Here is a 21,930-nt window from a genome sequence, read left to right as displayed (position 1 = left end):
CATATCTTTATTATTAATACTATTAATAACGTTACTATTTACCCATGCAGGAAATAACATGTCAGACCAAGTTCGCTCTGGCTAAGGCACACACACACACACACACACACACACACACACACACACACACACACACACACACACACACACACACACACACACACACACACAAACACACACACATACACACATGCACACACACACATTCAAGAGATGTTGCCCTGCTTGGCAGAATATTAAGTAGATTTCTATTTTAAATAAATCTCGCAAGCCAAATATGAGAGGAAACAGTAGAAAGGCCTGTGACCTAGGAAGGGAGACCGGCTTTTCCTGTCTTTGTTCCAAAGTGTCTGTCATTGGTTTGCATCATGTGAAATCACATTGAGAGTTTCAGATTGTGAAAAGTAGGGGAGAGAGTTTCCAGCTGTATGCAGGGGAAGAAATATTGTCCCGTTACATCGTGCCTCAATGAAAGTTACAGAAACCACTGGTGTGTTTGTGAAACATGATGTTTATCCCTTGTTCCTGTGATTGAAGTCAAAGCAAAAAAGTGGCACTGAATCAAAAATCAAACGCATTTTAGTTCCCTCTTGACAACAGCAACTTACTGTGTCAGAGAGGGAGTCAGTCATAAAGGGAAACAAGCCCTCCTTTGTCAACTGAGACAGAAAGGCCATGCAACATCATACCCCAGGCCTGGTGTTACGCATTGATTCTGTGTGAAGGGTGCTGGTCGAGACTCGGTTCTTAGCTGTGTGGAGATGATAATAAAAGAGATGGCCAAAGGGCTCTGGTCACTGATCACAGAACAGTCATTCACCCTCGATGCTCCTGCTTCAATCAGCACTGCTACACAGCTTACGTAAAGCTGCAGCGTTTGCTGTGTCAGCACAAAAAAATTATCTTTGTAACGAAGAATAGAACAAAATGGACCAATGCGGAGCAACGAATCAACTCTTGGGATCGTAATATGACATTTTTTGAGTTATACAAACTACAAAGGATGATAACTATTAAATATATTTAAGAATATACAATCAAAACTGGTTCAGTGAAACTAATGTCGACACAACCAAACGATAGCTCTATTTTTTATGCATGATTACACTTTTTCTAATAACTGAACTCACATTTCCAGTTGGTCGCGTTGGCTTTGATAGTGTACGTATTGTACTGTAAGTTTGAGAATGTGCAGAGCACTAAAGTCAAACTAACAAACACCACGCACAACTCTTTTCCAGACGCTCCGCTTCATTAGTCAAATGTTTTCTGTCTTGCCTTCATCAGGTGGTGTCTGAGGTTATTGAGGTTGACACCTGAGGAAAACACACTCAGGCAGTTCCCTAATTTGAAGGCACGGTATTAAAACAGGTTGGTTGATGAAGTGTGTTGTACAAAGAGGAAGAATTATGTAATGTGTTTTATTTGATTATTGATGGCATTCATACACCTACATTCTCTTAAGCGTTGTGCAAATTTGACTAATTTTCGCCTTAGATGTGTTGAGTCGTCCTGCCTTACAAATCTGCAAACGCTCAGAGATTTTGATTTGTTTGGATTTCAGATAACAGTTTAGGTGTTGCCTGAACAGCTGTTTAAAGGGATTTTTTCCCCCACCCAGATAAGAAGAAAATTCAAGTAACACTGACGTTAAAGCATTCAATCATAATAAAAGCCAACTGGGCAGCAGGAGAATATTAGAGGAATTTCAGGATGTATTCAAAGCATGCTCTCAGTGGTGGAATAAGTAAAATAATAGCAAATAGCATTAATAGCATATAAATACTCAACACACGTTCACATTTTTCAACATAAAAGTATAGCATCAAAATCATCAAGTACAGAGATTAAAAATACTCATTATCCAGAATGGCCCATTTCAGAAAAATGTGTATTATGGTATTATAATTATTGATCCGTTAACGTGTAAATCACTTTAACTTTGCAGCTAATAAAGGTAGAGATCAATACACTTGCCATATATATGGCATATAGCTGGGTAGCTTGTGAATTTACCCCTGAAGATCAAAGTCTATAATAACCTCATCATTTATTGTTCTTTTTATTTTGTATTACAAAACTTTCTTCCCACCACTTCCTGCTTTTGAACGTGTATTGTGTAAAAAGCCAGCTACAGTGCAGCTTTTATCAGTAGTTTGTGACCACCTCTCTCAAGACGGGCTAATTAATAACTCGACTATTATGTTATACAGTAAATTAACCTTTGTAATCTCGTTTAACGCAGCTGTCACCAGCTGGGTGTCATTACGGTTGTGTGCCAGCAGGTGGCACTCAACACCGCAGCTTCCAGAACCGCTCTGGCTCGCGCACCTTTATTAGTCAAGCTGACATTTATGCTAATAGACAATTGGCTCAGCACACTGTGGAGAGGAGGGGGGATACTGAAGAGGTGTTATTAAAATTAGCAGCCATTGCTCCATGTGTTTGTCGATCTATTTTTAGGAGTACAAAAAAAACGTTTTCACACAGCTCAGTGGATATAACTCATATTTTCCAAAAGAGGGCTCCTTTTAAGGAGAAACCACAGAACCCATTCCTGCTTTGTTTATTCATCTAATTTTATGGCAGCTGCGCCTGCTTTAAAGCCATGTTTGAAACAACACCAAGTGGATTGTTTCCCAAATATAAACTTTCTTTAAACAGTACAGGTCACGGGCTAAACAGGTGGCTAAATGGTCACACAGCTCTGGCCTTGATTCTGTCTCCTCGTTTCAAAAATACTGTTTCAACTCGGGGCCCTGCAGAGTCACACATGTCAGGCATTTGCATGGGAGAAATTGGACTTAAATGGATAACACATGACTCATTCTGTCTCAGCCTCGACAGCTGCAACAGGCGAAGCAGTTATTGGACAAATATGATTCGCCTCAGAACAGAGTGAGTCTTCAAAGCCTTTCCAATGTGGAATCTTTGACGTAAGCCGAAAATAAAAAGACATTGAAGGGGGATTTAGTGTGAAACACATTGAGTTACATTCAAACCATATCATGAGTATTAATTTTCCTCTCACACGTTGGATTTCTTTTTTCTGACCTTAACCTGACAACTGTTATGAATTCTGCATTAGCAATCAAAACAAAAGACTATTATGCAGCGCTGTGCTGGCCCCGGGTTGCTACTTGGCTCATATTCCCTGTACAGTAAACAGCCCACAGATGTTTTACATTGATATTAAGAACCTTAATTTGTCCTCTGCAGAAAAAGACCAAGCATAGCGTGGGGATTAAGTTCTCAGCCATGTATCACACACAGCACAGACAGCAATCTCATTTAGCTTGAGTGAAGTTTACAGTGAGTGGGTTTTGCATAGGTCATTAGTTGTCTCAAAATACCCTCCTGTCACCATAGCAACTTCAAGTGACTGCTAAATTGCCTTATAAAATGAGATAAATTATTAATGGTGAGAGTTTTTTTCCCCCTGTTTAATATGTGTGCTCAGGCTCTGAGCTCTGAACAAAATACTGTATTTCCTCTCCTGCACCGCTGTAATGGAACAATTCAGCAGTTGTCAGTCATCGTTCAAAACGTATCCATTGTCTCCATTCTCTGATTGCTGTGTCTTGATGTGCAGATCTATCACAGAGATTACACACATTACAACAGTATTGCACACATGACAAGTGAAGCTGTTATTCAAATAGAATACATTATGTCAAATTTAGAAAACTATAGTGTCAAATGGCTGCATTGTAATTGCAATTACACACGTTTTTTTTTTACATATACATAATGCAGTGGTCGCAGCCCAGATGGGAGGGTGACACGCACCAGTGAATAATCTGATCATAGATGTCTGCTGACATTTATAGCTGTTTCATAACAATTCAGTGTTTGACAGAAAAGACAGTTGGTGATGCATTACACAGATGGTAAACGCTGAGGTCACTGTCCTCAGCGACTTTATAGTCAATGATAGTTTGACCGCTGGGTGTAATAACCTGACTGATGTTTGAAATGCACTGAGCAAAAAAGGTTGTGTATTAATGTATTCTTCAGATGTAGAGGTTACCCTGTGACCTCTTTGCTTCACAAATACTGCTTCTTTTTTTAAGATTCAGTGGTGTTCATCTCTCTCTCTCTCTCTCTCTCTCTCTCTCTCTCTCTCTCTCTCTCTCTTTCTCTCTCTCTCTCTCTCTCTCTCTCTCCACTGAAAACATCCATAACACACCGGCAGTAACTCAATCTAACAAAATGCCTTTTCAATCACTCTCATCTTTTATAGTTATACCCATCAGACATTTACATAAATACATTATGCATGGTTCTAATCCCAGTTTCAGATGGGGAGATATCAAATGTGACTGTGTGTGTGTGTGTGTGTGTGTGTGGGGGGGGGGGGGGGGGGGGAGAGAGAGTCCTGATGTGTATGCAGATGGAGAGAGGAATGAAGCAGCCTATTTTGTTTGCGGTTTGCACATTTCTGATTCAGTTGAGCACTCTCGATCAATGAGGCAAATTTACATTTGCTGCGGCGGTAATAACCTAAAACCCATAGTGATGTTAACACTTGTATACACTCAAATTCACGTTGCCCTGCTGCATGATTACATTTGTGTGGCGCTTAATAAAATGACTCACTTGACATTATCAAACAATTCAGCTGTAATAGTGGCCCATGAATGTGAAATTGTGTTTTGCAGGCAATTAGTTCATTGTCATGGCCGTCATTCAGACCAGCCCAAGCAATGTTTGCCTCATGAATCACTACGACTAGCATATATTGAAATGTATAATATATGATCAATGACCGCAGCTATGAATTGATAAAATAATTGGTTTGTTGGAACTGACGGACCTCAATGTTGAATATTGTAACTGAATAGATGGATTGCAGAAAGCATAAATTATGCATAAAACATGATGAAGTATGGCTCAGATAAACAAGTGTGATATTAGATAAGAACTAAAAGAGATGAGAGGCTTTTTGTTCTGCTGTGAACAGTAATAATCCACACAATTCACTGCATGCAGCAACTCCTTTGATGTTTTGAAGATATCACTGGATGCCAGATATTTATGAGCTAAGTCAGTTAATATTCAGCCAACAGTACACTGGCTGACACCTGCTAATACACAGAAATCATCTCAAATAGCCTCCAGATGAACATATCAAACTTAAGTCCTGATTAAAAGTGATCCGTTCACTAAACTAATTGGATTTCTTGTGTGCATGTGCTGTCGACTGTTGGTGGACTCACATGTGATTGAATGGAGAGAAATGTAACACCCTGTTATAATAAGTCTAAGAGGCTAAAATTAGCACCGCGACATCACTCACATCTCCTGTTACCTTTCCTATAGTCGCGCTGCAGACGGGGGCCATTGAGGCACAAAGACTGAGGTGTAAAGTTACAATTCAAACATGTTTCCTCTGGACGCATTTACTTGATGGATTTTTAATGTTCCAGGGCTTTCCATTGATGATAAATGGATATCCACTGGGTAATGCAGTTGTGCATGTGGAATTAGGAAACAGAGTGTGTTGCCCTAATTCCTCACAAGTGTTCTTGCTTTTGCCATCTGTAGATTTTCACAATGCATGGCAGTAGCATTACAAAATGTGGATCCCAATATCACATTTAGAGAGAAATGGATGAGGGAGAGTTTCGGCCATAGGCAATACAATTTGTTGAAAACATATTTTTAAATAAGTCAAACTTTTTACAGTCTTCTTTCACTTGAGTCACAGTACTTCTCCCCATACCAAAGAAGTGTTATTATAATTTATTTAAACTTTTTAAAGGTGCAGTGTGTAGGATTTGGTGTCATCTAGTGATGATGTTATAGATTGCAACCAGCTGAAATACTTCCGTGTGCCAAGTGTGTAGGGCAGGGGTTGTATCCGGATCCGGACCTATAAACGATAGATAATTAAGAATTATTGAATTTTTTCCAAACTTTATGACACTCATTCAGCAGTCCAGGAAATACACCGACCAATTGCATGCGTTTTAAATCATCTCACGTGATGCTACTCAGACAATCAACTATGTGTATTCTGGTAAGCAGTGAGTGAGTTATACATACACAAAGGAGTCAGTAAGTGAGAGAAGTAATTTCACAGGGCGTCCTTCGAGAATAGAAATGTGGACAGTGAAACCACAGTCTTTAATCAAGAATGGACAGACTCTTATATGTCCATTCTTCCCTGGGCAGTTCAAAACCAGTATGTCTCATATGTTCAGACACTGTGATGATTATTAAAAGCGGCGATGTGAAGAGCCATACAAAACAAAGCACACATCTTTTGAGCAAACGTACTCACTCAAATATGAAATGAAGGCACAGAAAATAAACAATCTAAGAGCCCAATATGATGGATCCAACAGAACCCTAACACATTAATTCACTGCACAACAACGGTGTAAACAGAGAGGAGAATAGAGCTGAAACAAGTGGTTTCAATAACCACAGATAAACTTCCCGCACACGTTTTTTCTCTCTGTTTAGACAATGAAAGAAATATGGGTATCGGGGCTTTTTTGGTTTACGTCACACCTGAATGAACTGAATTTGAAGCTACAGGGCAAAGACTATTACGGGAAAAAACATTTTCTGAAATTAAGTACTTTTATTTATTTCAAGATGCTCCAGTCCGTATTTTTCTCGAAATGAGAGAAGAACATTTTATTATTAGAGTATATTTTATTTGACTAAAACTGACAAAAATATGTATGTATATTGTTGAGATGTTATTCAATTGAAATGTGTTCATTTGATTTGACAGTCAGTTGTTGACTACATACAGATGGTATTACAACTGCAAGGCTACTTTAATATATAGTAGATGGCACTACATCATAGCGCATGTTAGACATTGTTACGTTCCAGACATGTTGTCTAACTGGACCTCTTTGAATTGTAATTGAATACTCCTGGCCTAAATGTTACACTGTTCTTTTAAGACAACTTGCATCTCTAGCACTTAGTTTATGTGAGGCCACAAAACATTCCCAGCAGCATGAGCTAAATGAATACTCCCAGTCTAATGATATTTTATTGGAGCAAAAAAAAGCTCCAACATCTGGTACAAAAGTCCATTAATGGTACAAAACAGAATATTTCCATATAAAATTACATTTTCTAATAATAAACATAAAAAGTTGATCCATCTATCATTAATCCACTGCACAGTTGTTGAAATTAGTATATAAACATTATTTTCAGCTGTAGTGGATGAATATAGAGTGATAAGTAAGTAATACTGGTAAGAATTGTTCTACAAAGCCTAATTAAAACTTGCATTAACTGATTGTACATCAAGGGCAGTGGAAACGAGCTGGAAACACAACCGTGACATTCATATTATCATTTTTTCATTTAATATGGCAAACTTTCTGATCACCTGACCAATTTAAGTCCAATGTCCAATGGGTTCGTTACTTCAAGCGACTCCTATCAAATACCTGTATGTGATTAATTGTTAAACTGTGTCCAGATGTAACTATGAAGCAAATTATATTTCTTATGTTTTGAATAAAAGTCAGCAATATACAAAGATTGGACTGTTTTATGACAACCATTCATTCATTTGGTTTACTTATATATTAAAAAAAACAAGTTTATGTTCTAGTTGAATGTTGTATTTATTAGGTTTTGCACATTGCTTGGCTGTTTAATGAGGAAACATTGATGGAGATTGTCCAAAGTTTACTAAATGAACATTTCTATCATTTGATTGAGGCTCATAAACCTAATTAACAGTTTTTTGTTCAAAGGAATAAAGAATTGCAAATATATCATTCTCCCTTATGGGTTGGACCATCAAAGGGTTGATTTAATGTATCTTTGCAGCTCTCTTTTAGTTATTTTCTTACCTGTAGTTCTCATACTACCTGAAAAAAAATGAAACAAAGATAATCCATATTGTGAGTGATCTTATTTCACTTAGCCACCCAATAAACAATTTTGCGAGCAGTGATTGCAAAAGTGGAAAAACAGCTTGAGAATGTAAACAGTCTGGAGTGAAAAAAAAAAAAAAAACTCACTGTAAGATTCACAACCCGCATATGTGGCTGGACTTAAAGAGGGTTACTTTCAGATTTACTTAAGGGGATTTGAGCTGTAACCGGTGCGCCTGAAATTAATGTTAAACTGTTCAGTATGGCTTACAGTGTATCCCTCAAGCGACTCATCCGTCTATAGGCTAATGTAGAACCCTTATTATTTTAATTAATTAATTATTTTCATGTTTTGAGTTAACTCGCAAGGTTAAACCATGTAAAAAGATCTTGTTGTCCTTCATGCAATCTTACCTAATCACAACAACATGTCGAGATAAAGAGAAGCAGATGAGATCAAACATTACAGTAAACATGCAGCATGCGCCGCCGCTCAGTTTCTAGAAGAGGCTCCTGATATTTTGACATTGAATCATCACATTTGTCCAACACTTTTGGTCTTTATTTATTTCCCATAAAGATTTCATCAACATGAAGCTCAACTCACGTCAACTGGCATCAATATCTGCATCACAGCGTTGCACTCGCCGCACTCTGGCTGTTGACAAGCAAACACTTGCAATTGCCAGATAAGAGCTCTAGTTGTGCCATTGATTAACCAGGGACTTCATTATAGTGGCTGCCATTAACAATGCAACCCCATTGATTCAGCCACTGAAATGGCTGGGAGAGAAATTGGGAGAGGTAACACTTAAGAGTGGCAGTTTATATGAGAGTCCCTGCAGGATTCCAACACTGCAGCAGCCACATGTAAAACAACAAGCCTCTGTGTAATACACTTTCTCCCCCAAACTGATGCACTAAACTTGTACTTAAAATATCGAGCGCTTCACAGAACATTGCCTCAGCTATTTTAGTATTAATACATCATGTTCTCTGAATAGAGGGCAGTGAAGAGAAACTGCTGGTGCAATTTACATTTTTGAGGACTGAAATCATGATCCTCCTCTCAAATGTTCTATATTATATTGTGTATGTTTTTTATCATGTCATGTATTATAGTGATATATTGCACCTCATTGGAGTAAAAGGCATAATCTATGAACCTTGATTGTATTTATATGTCTGTTTGTTCAGATGACCAGACAGACATTCATAACAGCAGCAGAACCAGAAGAGAACAAAACATGTCCGTTTACTAGACAGGAAAACACTTAACTGGGTGTGAATCAATGCGCCTGTATGCTCTGCCCGTCATTTCATGAAAAAATAAGCGCATTGCGTAATAGTGTACTTGAAATAGCTGGTGTCAGAAGTAGGCCTATGTCGCTGTTGCATGCTCTGTGATCTGAGTAGTGGATAAATGCAGGGCAAAGGGTGGAGGACGGTGTGGAAACAGCACAGCGCTGTGGACGGAGCCTGTACTGCTCAACACATTATTTATATTCCAGACAGCCGATAAAATACAGCTGACACATCCAGCAGCGGAGACTGAAAGGACAATGAGTCCCACACATGTAAATAGAAACCGTGAAGTTTGCGTAACTTTGGCGAAATATCATAGCTATATTTGACAATTCATAGTTTTGCATTGGTCTTGGCACACCTTTTGTTATTTCCCGGTGTTTATGGAAGCCTAATAAATATGAATCAACATAATTATAAGAAAGGCTTTGATTGTGCAAACGTATTAACCCATGTCACATTCATTCCGTTGTCTTCACAAGGTCAGCGCGGCGTCTTAAGATGATTTATGTCTGCATAATGGACCGCCTCGTGAATCCTGTCTCGTGACGCCCCGCTTTCTAACTCGGCCAATTTTATCTTTTCATGCTCGCCTCAAAATATATAAAAAGCCCATTATTTTTTCAGCATTAACGCCGAACCCGCGCACCCGAGCTCCAAAGCGTTGCAAGTAGCGCTCAAAGCAAAGCCGGCACCTCACGGGTCCTGCGTTGCCTTTTGAGGAATCATTTGATAGCCCTATTAACTTTCATGTAACATTGTTTCTTGAAGGCATCCACAGCAAGCGCCTCAGTGTCATTACTGTGAGAAATGTGCTTTCATAGTGAACGTCTTTTACACAAGTCCTGGAAGACACATGGGCTCTGAAAAGCCCATACACGCAGTATATGAGCACAAATGAAGCTTCTATTGGCAGATGATTTTCCGAAAATGGTATTTAGTATTTTTTTTATACAACTACTATCTTCCGATGCTTGAATATTCTTTGCGTGTATGATTATATGTCAATATTTTGTCTGAACACGTGATTGCGCCTCGTAGAAATTCGCCCAAAAAATCACAGTCACATATTTACTTCAATAAATAAATACACGCACTTGTACAATATGCCACGCAGTACATTTACCGCAAAACGTGTTTTTCCGGTACTCTTAATCGACTTATACACGATGTTTTAAACTCTACAGGAATATGTTCCTTCCAGGACCTTCGCGATCCATTCAAGCCAGCAAGTTTGGAGAGCGTGTTGAGTTTAATCAATTCATAACGTCGAGATGGAGCCGAACTCACTGAAGGTAACGTTTGTTATCAACCGTCTATTTATTTTATTTTCGCATTGCGCTAATCGCCACTTACTGTAAGACGTACTCACGTGCCTAATTCACAAAAGTTTGCCACATTGCCTTTAGCATGACCACATCTGTGTCATATGTTGAACATTACAAAATAGTTACATGATACTAATTATGTGCAGAAAACTGAAATGTCCTGATGTGATATTTGCCAACCGTGCGTAATTACGCAGGGATGTTTGAAACGTTTGTGTCCACTTAAGACACAATTTGTTTACCAAATGAGTTAATAAGCCATTCATTAATTTCTCCATTTGTGTTTCCTCAACAGTGGGTGGGCTCGTCTTGCGGTTTACATGGACCATATATATTCTATAAAGCCTTTAAATTTCACCGGGACGGCAAACCAAGGATTCTGTCTCTCGGAGACTTTTTCTTCGTCAGATGTAAACCGGAGGATCCTATTTGCATAGCGGAGCTTCAGCTGCTCTGGGAAGAAAGAACAAGCAAGCAACTTTTATCAAGCTCCAAACTTTATTTTCTACCCGAGGATACTCCCCAGGGACGGACTGCCATCCACGGAGAGGTAGGGATATTAACTCATAATGAATCATTATGAATGATCGGTGTTTCGACGGCTTGATTCTCTGTGCCTCTTCCTTGTTCGCGAGCATTTTATTAAACAGCATCTTTACTGCATTAAGAGTTGGCACTGGATGTTTTGCTCTCCGTTGGCAGACGTTCACATAAACGCGTGCATCAACACTGACATTGATGTGCCCGAGCAGCTAAATGATTGACCTACTATTTGTTGTATTTGTTCCCTAGTTTTACTTTAACCTATCTGCCTATTGTGGTGTCAACTGCTGAATGTGCACTTGTCCAGCTGCGCTCAATAAGACTGCTGCTGCGCTCTATGGGGTTAATTGTGTTATAAAGGGGAAAATCCGCAAGAATCCAGCGCTTAGGCTCTGTCATTTCATTTCTTGGTAAACCGTGTCAAATACTGACATATGGGCGGAAATTGCGAAACGGTAATGAATGCATGGGGTCAACCCGGCTCAGATCGTTCGTTACGATAGTTATTAGATATTTTGTAATGCCGCCTCCTGATGTTGAAAGAGGCATGAGCGAGTCATAAAGCGTGGCGGAGCACAGCCAAGCGCCGACACGTTTTTAACTACTGCGCGCTTTGCATATATTTTCCATGTGGACGTTTTCCATCCCCAACAATGTGATATTGTCAGCTCGCATATGAGGCAGCACTTAAAACGCCTCCGTGTTGCATTACGCTGTTGTTGGCACAGAAAGGCAATAGTTATGATTGACTGTGGCCATATGTGGCGCTTGTGATCCGGTTACATCGGTGCGCTGAATGGCATTACTCAGATATTGGGGAGTTCTTCTCATCGGCTGTAAAACAAATGCTGTGTTGTTTTCACTATTCCGATGTCCCTCAACCAGCGACTACACTTTAATTACTACTCTCTGCTTGTGATCACTTAGGGCTGGATGGAAATGATTCTCTGCTGCTGTTATATTGTTTATATGGAAGGACAAAGCCGTGTGTGTACTCGACTCTTCCGCTGATGGTTTACTTACATTCTTTCCTCTTGAGTAATAGAGTGGCTATCACATTTCCCTTTCATGAGAAAGGTGGCTATTTATGGTCTGTCGCTTAGACAAGCTATCATCTTTGGGGCAGACTTCTTCTATGAACGGGTATCATCTCCTGAAGCCCTCTCGCTTTAGCCTTTAACACGCTGCAATTATTTAGTAATTACTTTGAGTGCATGCACCGCCGATTCCAAGGCCACACATGCGCAACGACATGCCAGCTCCGCCCCTTACCCAAAAGACTTATTTGCATTTCAAAGTGCTTACATTCCAGTCCATTTGGGTTTATCTGGAAAATATTACATTAACTACCAGAAGGGCAAACGTAAATCAAATCTCAAAGAATCATCAAGGAAACACAGAAGGATTCCGGAGGAAAACGCAGCTGCTGTAGTTTGTGTATTTAATAACAGAGTGCAAGCATAAGAGGAATACAAGCTATCTCCCTGCATGAATTATGCAGCAACTTGCATCACAGCATGCACAATCCAGTGTGCGCACCAGAGACACATGCACTTGCTTTGAAGTTGCAGTCTTCTAATAGAATAAATCAGACTATGAAATAATACAAATTGAGGATGATATGTTTTAAGTGCAGTGTAGGTGTCTGCGGGCTGATCTCAATTAAAGGGCTTGTCAGGCCTCTTGCTCTCAGCAGATCGGACTACTTACTGTATTACACAGCGGAAATTGCCCTGACAACTTCAAGTCAGTTTATGACCTTCAGTGAGCCCATTCAGATTCTCGCTGACTTTGCCCCATAACAGTAATCTGCACTGTGTGAGTCAGCTAGCGCTTACAGATGCAACCCATAATCCAAAAAACAAACAGGAAGGGTAAACCAGACTCACATAAAGATGTGACATTCAAACTCATTGGCTCTTCAAATCGTACGCCTGCCTGAGTGATGCATGTGTGGCAAGATTATTTGTTTTTAAAGCGTAAACACTAGAGAGGAGTTCATTTACAGCTACACAGGGAAGTGGAGTTTATAAAGCTCACATTACACATGTTTCTTCAGGGCTCTAGTAGTGTATAAAGACAGATTAATGGCTGTGGAGTTACTCTGTGAATCTGTAACTGCAAAGCAGGAGTTCATATTATCGAATGGTTACTCATGCAGATATGGACTTGATAACATACAGCTCTCAGGAAGTGTGCTATTTTCACAGGCTTTCAGTGCCAAAAGAGCACATCATGAGGTAAAGCCACAACTTGGTGTCATAGAGCCGCGTGATGTTTATTCTTAGAATGACTTTTCAATATTTTCACACATAAAACAGAAGCAGCGTTTAACTTTTGACATGTAAACAACCAGGACTGTGTTTCTGCTCTTTCTCTGTGAGATTACGTCTCATACGATATTATCTTAAGCCTGAAGCACAATATCCCTCAAATACCCAAAAGGCACAACTTTTTCAAAACATCAGAATAGCCTCATATCAGCAATTGGATTACTGATTCACTTGTGTTCTCAGCGCCGAGGTATGATGTAATTTCCTGGTTATTTCTCAGGTATTTGTTTGCTCTCAGACTCTCCTGCGCTGTGTTGCCATGTTTTGCTGTGCTATGCGGTGACAAGAGGAACCAACCCATGACCTACTGTGCTTGTTTTTCTTCTGTCACAGGGTTGGAGGTCAATTCCTTTTTAAATGCAGCCAGCTTTAAAACCAGTCAGCTTTAGCTGGAAATAGCAATAGTAATTCATTGAATATACAGAGCCCTCCGGGCCGGTGTTTGCTGAATATTTTGGTGAACACATCCAGGGAAATTTGATAAATCGATCTATTTATTGTTGTATTTGATTTATTCTGGGTTAATTATTAAGTCCATATGTGGAGGACGCTCTATTTTTCATTGTATCTCCGCCTGACAAGCAGTGTTTACCCCCACCAGTTGAGCTCTGCTTGCTCTTTAAACAGGCTTTGTGTCGAGTTGCTCACCCATTATGACGAACCCTCTATTGGGGCCTCTACTCTATTTGTGTGCCTGCAAACTGCCACTGACTAAACAGTCACATGTGTTTTAAAACTCATTGAGTGACACATTACTTCTTCTTACTCCAAATCGCCTGGCTCTCCTGCTGCTGCGCTCGCCGGCTGCAACGCTTTCTGTTTTTGGACCCCTCGTTTCAGGAGAGAGCTGTTGTAGATAACAGCTCGCCGCACACAACACCCACTTATTGTACACTCTGCTTCAGGCGGTTAATTACTTATGCTTATCTTATACTATATATCCCACTTTAGTGCAAATACAGCAACGCGCTCTTCATGGGAATTCACAACTGCTGAGAATATTTCTGGATCATGTTATATTAATGTGCTATTATCATCACCTCTGATTTCATCTGACCTCTCTTCTCCTCTATTCTGTCCCTCTAGCTGACAAGGCTTTGGCACACACTCACGCACACACATTCATACACACACACACACACACACACACACACACACACTGACAGGCTGGGGACTGCAGCACTAGGCCAGTATTGATTGCTGTGGAAAACACTTTGGCATGCGTCCAGAGCCATTTCTTCAGTACATGGCAGTAGTCCATGCATGTGTTTCAGTGCTTGGAAAGCCAGCTCGTAGGGAAATTAGATTGTATTCATTTGCTGCTTCTTTGATTTTTCCTAAGGGAAAAACCCTGAATGGGTAATTCAGGCATCTGGGATGCTAGTTGAGTTAAGTGTAAGTGGCTCAGATATGCGACCAGCATTTTGATGGATAAGGTCGTTCTGCTGAATGACTCGAGTTTAAATGTTATATGGCGCACTTTTACAGTGATCTTCTTTAGAACATCCATACTTCTGCCATGTCTTGTCCAGTCTGCGCATTATACCAAATCTCCTCGTTCACACAACAATAGCAGGAGTTTAGGTGGTTGGGGGGGCAGCTTTTAGCGTGCATGTGTAGCCTCCTCCTGCCGCAGAACAAGTCATTAACTCTGAACACTGCCCTCCAGTGAATTCCTCACCATTGCTGAAATAGCATGTAAATTATTGCCAGCTTTTTAGGATAGTGTAATTTAAAACCTTTAAAACTGAATACCCTGGACTTCAAAGGCTATAAAAAACCCACTAATATTTCCCATTTGGTAAAGGAGTTGTCATGCTCATCCTTCACATACTTCTGATTCTTCTCACCACACTGTGTTGTGTCTTTGCAGCCTGAGTAATGATATGTTACAGCAGCGGCCAGTTTGTCAAGGGACTTTTGATGCTCTTTAGCCCGTTTTTTTCCACTTTGTCATTGACTAACCACTTGAACAGGCAAACATTTGCCTTGATGCATGACTCCAATGCCCCCAGCTACAGTGGATCGTTATTATAACCTTTGAGGAGAATACAGCCACAGACGAGAAGCTTTTGCTTAGTACTCCAGCCAATATTTCTCTTGTGTGTCTTTGACAGAGCATGTGGAATCATCAAGCATTGAGTTTTTTTTCATAATTTTTTTGGGTCTTGTGTGTGCATTTGTTAAAATACAAGAGTACAAAGCCGCTGTGATTCAAGGGAGCTGACGCAGCTTTTTTGTGGTGTCACCTTACATGATGGATGCCTCACCCACTTTCGGAAAGCCTTTGAAAACTCCTGTTATCGCTCTCTTTTTCCCTGTCATTATCACTGCGAAAGAATGCTAAGTTCATATATCACCCCAGCTCATGTGAGCGCAATCTCTTAATGGAATCAGTGAATAAAAGATGAGTTCAGCACCCCTGCAGATATTACAGCAACGTTTATGCATATGAATAAACTGCATGCATTAAGTGGCAGAACATTATGTACAATGATTCTCACCTTTTTAAATGATGTACCTTGAACTCTTTCTAGTCTTGAGGCACTCTCCAAAAACATATTCTAATTCAATTGTCCCTGGCTTACTCCCCAGAGCTCCCTTTTAATTCCTAGATAAGTTTGTTTTGGGACACTGAAGCCAAGGTCAGTCATGGGGAGGGGAGATAGATAATGAACTCATATTGTGTTTCATATTCTCGTTCTCGCTAGCTCTCTTTCGTTCCCTCTCCTTCTTCTGCTCTGTCTCCTCATTGTCCATGTCACCATGTCCATTACTCAATTACTAATCTCCTTTGGCCTTAGGAATTCCAGTGCTGACCTCTCTGAGGCAGCAGGCTGAAACCTTCCCAGCATGACAGGAGCACTGTGTGTGTGTGTGTGTGTGTGTGTGTGTGTGTGTGTGCGTGTGTGAATGTGTGTACCCACAGTATAGAAAGACACCCACCCACCAGGAGCGTGCACCCCTTGACTCCCTAGCTGAAAGTCCTGTCCGAGCGATGAGACGCTCCGCCGCAGAACGCTGACAGTCAGGAATGTCTCCCTCACTGTTCGCCCACAGTGGCGTGGATTTCTCGCAGGGAATTGTTCAGAGTGTTATGGAATATTTAAGGCTACATTGTTTCTAATTGGATCACCGTATACAGAACTGGGGAATGTCCCTTATGTGCTGTTTTGCCACCAGTGCACTGCCGCATCCATATAAATTCAATGATATGGATTTTAATTTCAATGAGATTGCTGGAGTCATGGGTTGCTGGAACAGAGTTATCTACAGTTTCGCAGCAGAAGTCTGTTTTTCCCCACTTTCGGTCCATTATGTGCAGTCATAGCAATAAATTCACTCCGTAATGTTTTTGGCGGTATCTTGCCGCTGCAGTAATAACATGAATTATTGATAGAAGAACGGAGACAGAATGTAACATTCAGCTGTTAATGTGTCACCTTGCATTTTAACTCAATCATAAAACAAGCAGTCGGAGAATGTGCACGATTATTGACGTAGCCGAGGTACAATTCTGGAATCGCATTAAGATGTTTAGTGTGTGATTCAATTTCAGAGTGTATAAATGCTCTTAATGCATCTGTGTAGGAAGTGACACTGAAATGACACCAGGCTGTTTGGTATGTTGCTGATATGTAGTGTCACCTCTTGGCTGGGGGCTCGCAGTCCTCTGACCTATATTATCAAGTGGCCTGCTGGCTGAGTCTGCCGCGTTGCTTAACTATCAGCTGCCTAACTGGAAATGACAGCACAGTGTGGAAGGGCAGTGTTTACAGACGAGCAGGTTTATAAAGCACTTCTTTGAAATCCCAAATCTGATGCATGCTGCTGGTTTGATTAATGTGTGTAATTTCTAGTGCTGAAGGACTTAGTCGATTCATTGATTTGACAGAAAATGAATTGACGACAGTTATTTTATTAGATGGATCATTTAAGTCAATCGTAGAGAAAGAATGTATGGCTATAGGTAACGATTATTTGGATTATTTATATATTATTTTCTCCCATTTTCAAAATATTTTCATTTTATATACATGGAAATTGTTTGTGCCACAATCGTACACTAGTTAAAGCCCAAGTTTATGCCTTTTAATTTTCTTGATTTGTCCTTGTCTTACTATTATAATGGACTCAGAAAGCTCTTGAGAAATCACAACCAGAGAATTATTGGCAGCTTTGAGAGAAAAGCATACAACTTAAACGATTTATTGATCATCAATACAATTGCAGATACATCTTCTGTCAATTGACTCATTGATTAATATAATTGTAATTTTATGTGATTGTAAATTGAATAGCTTTGAGTTTTGGACTGTGGGTTTGACAGAAATAAGGCATATGAAATGTTTTTTTGAAATATTAATTATAATATACAGTATTATAGAATACTGAAAACAATCATTGGTTACATCCCTTTTGTCTCGTTATTGGTAAAAAAATCTTCAGTTGTTTTTTGTGTGGAGGCAAACCAGACTGGCACAATGCGGTTGTTGTGATAGTTTCTCAATAACTGGTTCTCACAACCCCCTTCCATGGAAACACAGCACATTTTCTTTTTCTAAATATTTTTTTTTCAATATCCGCCGTAGCATTTCTCAATCAAATATCATGACTTCTACAAACCACAAGTGAGTATGCAGCTTCCTGACTGTACTGGCTTCATCACACAGCAGCCCACAGACTTCAGCCAGTGCAAAGTTGGCTGGCAAAGTAAAGAAAAGAAAGCTAATGGATGTGGCCTGTTGCAGCTCCGTTCATAGACTGATTATATTCTGGACTGTGTTGACAGCTGCTGAATTGCTCTCACCTGTTGTGTTTTGCTCTCAAGCCGAACAAGTCCCCAAACAGGATCTGTTGACACTCACACAAGGCAGCATGTCATTCAGCTGATTGATATTGAGGGAATGGCTGTGTGTTTTTAGGGTTTGCTGTTTTCTGTGTGCATGCTCTGGTGTGCTATTGAATTACTTGAAGTATTGCTGTTTGACTCGTACATCAGCCGCAAAACATTCAGTACATTATTTTTGTTTCGAATGGACTCAACTGAGATATTTCACGGTTATGGTTCTCTGTGCGCTGTCAGTAGATTGCATCAAACTACAGTAGCAAATTCTGTAGAGATACAGTACAATGTGGTTATTGGCTGCAGGCTGAATGCTATTTACTGCTCTACATTATTCAAATGACCTGTTTTTCTGAAGGTAGAAACAGCAGTCAGTTTTTCATTGCATAGAAAGCCTGTTGCAACCACCCGCCACCACTTGACAGCTGAAGACAGCTCATTATAAGAAGACCGAAAACCCATGTTTGATGTTTCTACTTAGTGAGGGAGGCACAGCTATATCAAGCTATCCCTCGCATGCTTTTCCTTTATAAGGAAATGCTGTCTCCAACTGGTTTGGATTTGATATGCCTGTAGTTGCAGATGATGTGAGAACTGAATATGGGTAATTGTGTAGACAGAGCACTCAGAGAGAATCAGAAACGCTGAAGAGTCATGTGCTCGTGTGTTTGTTTTTCTAATATGGCGACAGAATAACAGGAACACTTTGAAATAACTTTTTAAAACGCAGCTTTAAATGCCAAAAGACCAGCAAAACATGACATTTTAAGCTTTAGATTGGAAGGATTTACTGCAGAGTTGTCCTTTTAAATGTCATTGGATCGTATAGGTTTAGCTTTTATTGCGTCCCCCCTAACTACCTTCATGCATACGGTGTCTAAATATGTCGATAATGAGTACATTAATGTTGTTTTAACGTGTACAGGCGGACAGATGCATGGTAAATTGGAGATAACCAAGGTAAACATCAGAGACCTACTCCGAGTGACTGCATTTCTGCCTGTACACATCTGTCCTCCAGATTTCCCTGTTTCTGTAATAGCCATCTTCCAGCACACTACTCCACTCTGTCGGTAACAAGCACTTCAGCCATTAGTCCTTCAAATGGAAACACATTTAAGCATCTCTGCTTCCTTGCTTCTTCATTGAACTTGTAGTTCTTCATGTATGAGAGTTATTAGATGTGGTTGAATCAACCTGAAAAAAAATAGAAGGTTGAAACGCACACTGAGAGCAAATCTTATCAAGTAAGCCAGCTGAACAGAATAACGTATGTACACAAAAGCACCACAGTTATATTATGCTTTCCTTAGTGTCAGCCATGCACATCACTGCAATAGATTTACATCTATAGTTTTCTGACATTGCCATATTTATTTTATTATGTGTCAGGGAGACCACTGGCTCACAGCTTTCTCCTGTTCAAGCATCACACTCTCTCATTCTAACAAATTACATTTCCTGTACTCCTCTACACTTTCAAGGTGTGAACACAGCCGCTGAGCTGAAAGCATACAAATCTCAACATTCACGGTGAACATCGGCAGCCTGACTTCCTAAATGCTAATCAAAAAGTCTAAAAACATCTACGTCCCCATTGACATTGATTTAACTGCTGGCATAAATTCAATTCAGCAATCATCCACATCATCCATATTCATGGTGCAGTAATTTACTTACATTAATGTGCATCCACAGCCGTAATGCTATTCGACTTGCACATCAATTTGGCTGATAAATAAGGACGTCTTGTTGTTTGTCCTGTTATGTCTACGAGCTTCTGATTCTGATCTTTATCCTCATTTAAATCCTGTTATGTTCACCCTGATTATGTTCAGTTTATATTCCCATACATCACTTACCAGTGGTAAGTAGTACATTTACTTTGCTGATTTAGATTTTAGATAAAATATCAGTATGATGCAGTAGTATACTATTACTCTAACCAGTAGTGTACATATATATATATATATATATATATATATATATATATATATATATATATATATATATATATATATATATATATATATAGTTAAGTATCAAAAATGTATTCCACATTGACAAACTCAAATACATTAAAATGTATTCTTTAGTGACAAAAACAGAACATTATAACATACCAAATACCACTTGTGAGCCCTTCTTCACAATGAGTACTTTATCTTTTGATATTTTGCTGATGTAACTTCTGTACTTTAACTGAAGTAAAGATTTAAAATTCAGGATGTTTACTTGTAGGGAGGTATTTTTAGACAATGGTATTTCTACGTCTAGTTAAGTAAAGGTTCTGCATACTTCTCTCACCACTGTTACATACTCAGTGTAAGAATGGAGAAGCACATAAGACAAATACAAGTTCTGTATTTCAAAGCAGAGCTATAATTGTAAACAAAACTACCCATTACCAACCTAAAATTCAGAGACTTGGTAGATTTTAAAACAGCACAAATCAAGACAAGTCAAAAAGTATCCAAACATTGTTTAAAATGAGAGAAAGGGTACAAATCATTTGAGAGCAATATGTTTGTAACAAAGGTTCAAGTCTAATGTAAGAATGCACAGTTTATTTGTTAAAGGGGAACTGAAAAGGTCAGGGACACTGTGAGTTTCAAAAAGAAATGGACAAATATAAAAATGGATGCTTAACATGACATGTTGCCACTCGTACAGAAGAGAAAGTGTTTTCTTTTAATCCAAAATTGTTTGCGCAATTATTTACAGAGAAAACTAGGTTTCATGCCGATGTGCTGTTTGAAGTATTTACGCATCTGTTCAACAAAACTGTTTCAAAGAGAGTCGTAGAAATGTGGCAAAGTGAAATAACCCATGACCTTGACATATTTGCATTGAACTCCCTTCATGTGCTGATTGTAATTGGGATTCTTCCCCACTTCCTTTCAGCACGAGGTAATTGCAGTGTCTGAGAAGGTGATTGTGCGCCTGGAGGACTTGGTGAAGTGGACGGTACCAGACTTCTCAGGATGGACCCACTGTCTGAAGGCCGAGCCTCTCAAACCCTCGGTGCTTCGGGAGCTGGGGACCAACGGGAGGCGGGAGGCCCTCCACCGCTACCGGGAGAGCACCCTGACCAGCGGACTCAACTTCAAGGATGTCCAGCGGGAGAGGGCACAGCTGGGTGAGCGTCAGCAGAAACCCCAATTTCTTTTGTCTTTCTTTAAGGTTATTTCATTTCGCATTTCCTCATTCCAAAAGGTTACTGCAGTGTTTCCAATTTCTCCGTGCTGCTGTGTTGAACGTTTCTGTATTTGAGTCCCGTCTCCACCATAAATCAGCTTATGTTTATTGTCCTTTGGTTGGTTTAACAAGTGTTGTCTTGACTGGAGTAATTCATCAGTAGTCGTTGGAATTCCTCCCGATATAATGAGCTGAGAATCACTCTAATAGATGCAGGATAGAGGTAATGGCTGCGTGTTTGCCAACGCATTATCATCCTACAGTATAACAGCTCTTTTCAGAGTGCGACAACAACAAAAACAGCATTGCAAAAATCACATAATTCAGCTGGTAATGTTTTTAAATAATTGAGTCACATCAAACTGCAGTCTACGGCTCCTCCGACGCTGTCTTATCCATCAGTTCAGATCGTAATTGGCTGTGTATCTCTGGAGCTTTAAGGATCATTGCTGTTTGTGTCTGAATGGTTGTCTGGCGTATTCATCATGTATACGGTGCCATTGAGTGTTGGTGAT

At 39.8% G+C, this 21,930-nt stretch overlaps 1 protein-coding gene across 1 annotated transcript in view; it reads left to right on the top strand.

Moving 5' to 3' along the window:
* Positions 1 to 10,441: 10,441 nt before the first annotated feature.
* arid5b (AT-rich interaction domain 5B) overlaps positions 10,442 to 21,930 on the top strand; it is a gene marked incomplete at its 5' end in the record, with an annotated part of 68,925 nt that continues 57,436 nt past the window's right edge. The window contains 3 exons of the mRNA XM_079229281.1: positions 10,442 to 10,462; positions 10,791 to 11,045; positions 21,122 to 21,356. Of these exons, the coding sequence (XP_079085407.1) occupies positions 10,442 to 10,462; positions 10,791 to 11,045; positions 21,122 to 21,356 (511 nt within the window). The remainder of the gene's footprint in view (positions 10,463 to 10,790; positions 11,046 to 21,121; positions 21,357 to 21,930) is intronic.

The sequence above is a fragment of the Taurulus bubalis genome (genome assembly GCF_910589615.1).
Source record: "Taurulus bubalis genome assembly, chromosome: 14".
NCBI lineage: Eukaryota > Metazoa > Chordata > Actinopteri > Perciformes > Cottidae > Taurulus > Taurulus bubalis.
This window is presented reverse-complemented; position numbering and strand designations above follow the sequence as displayed.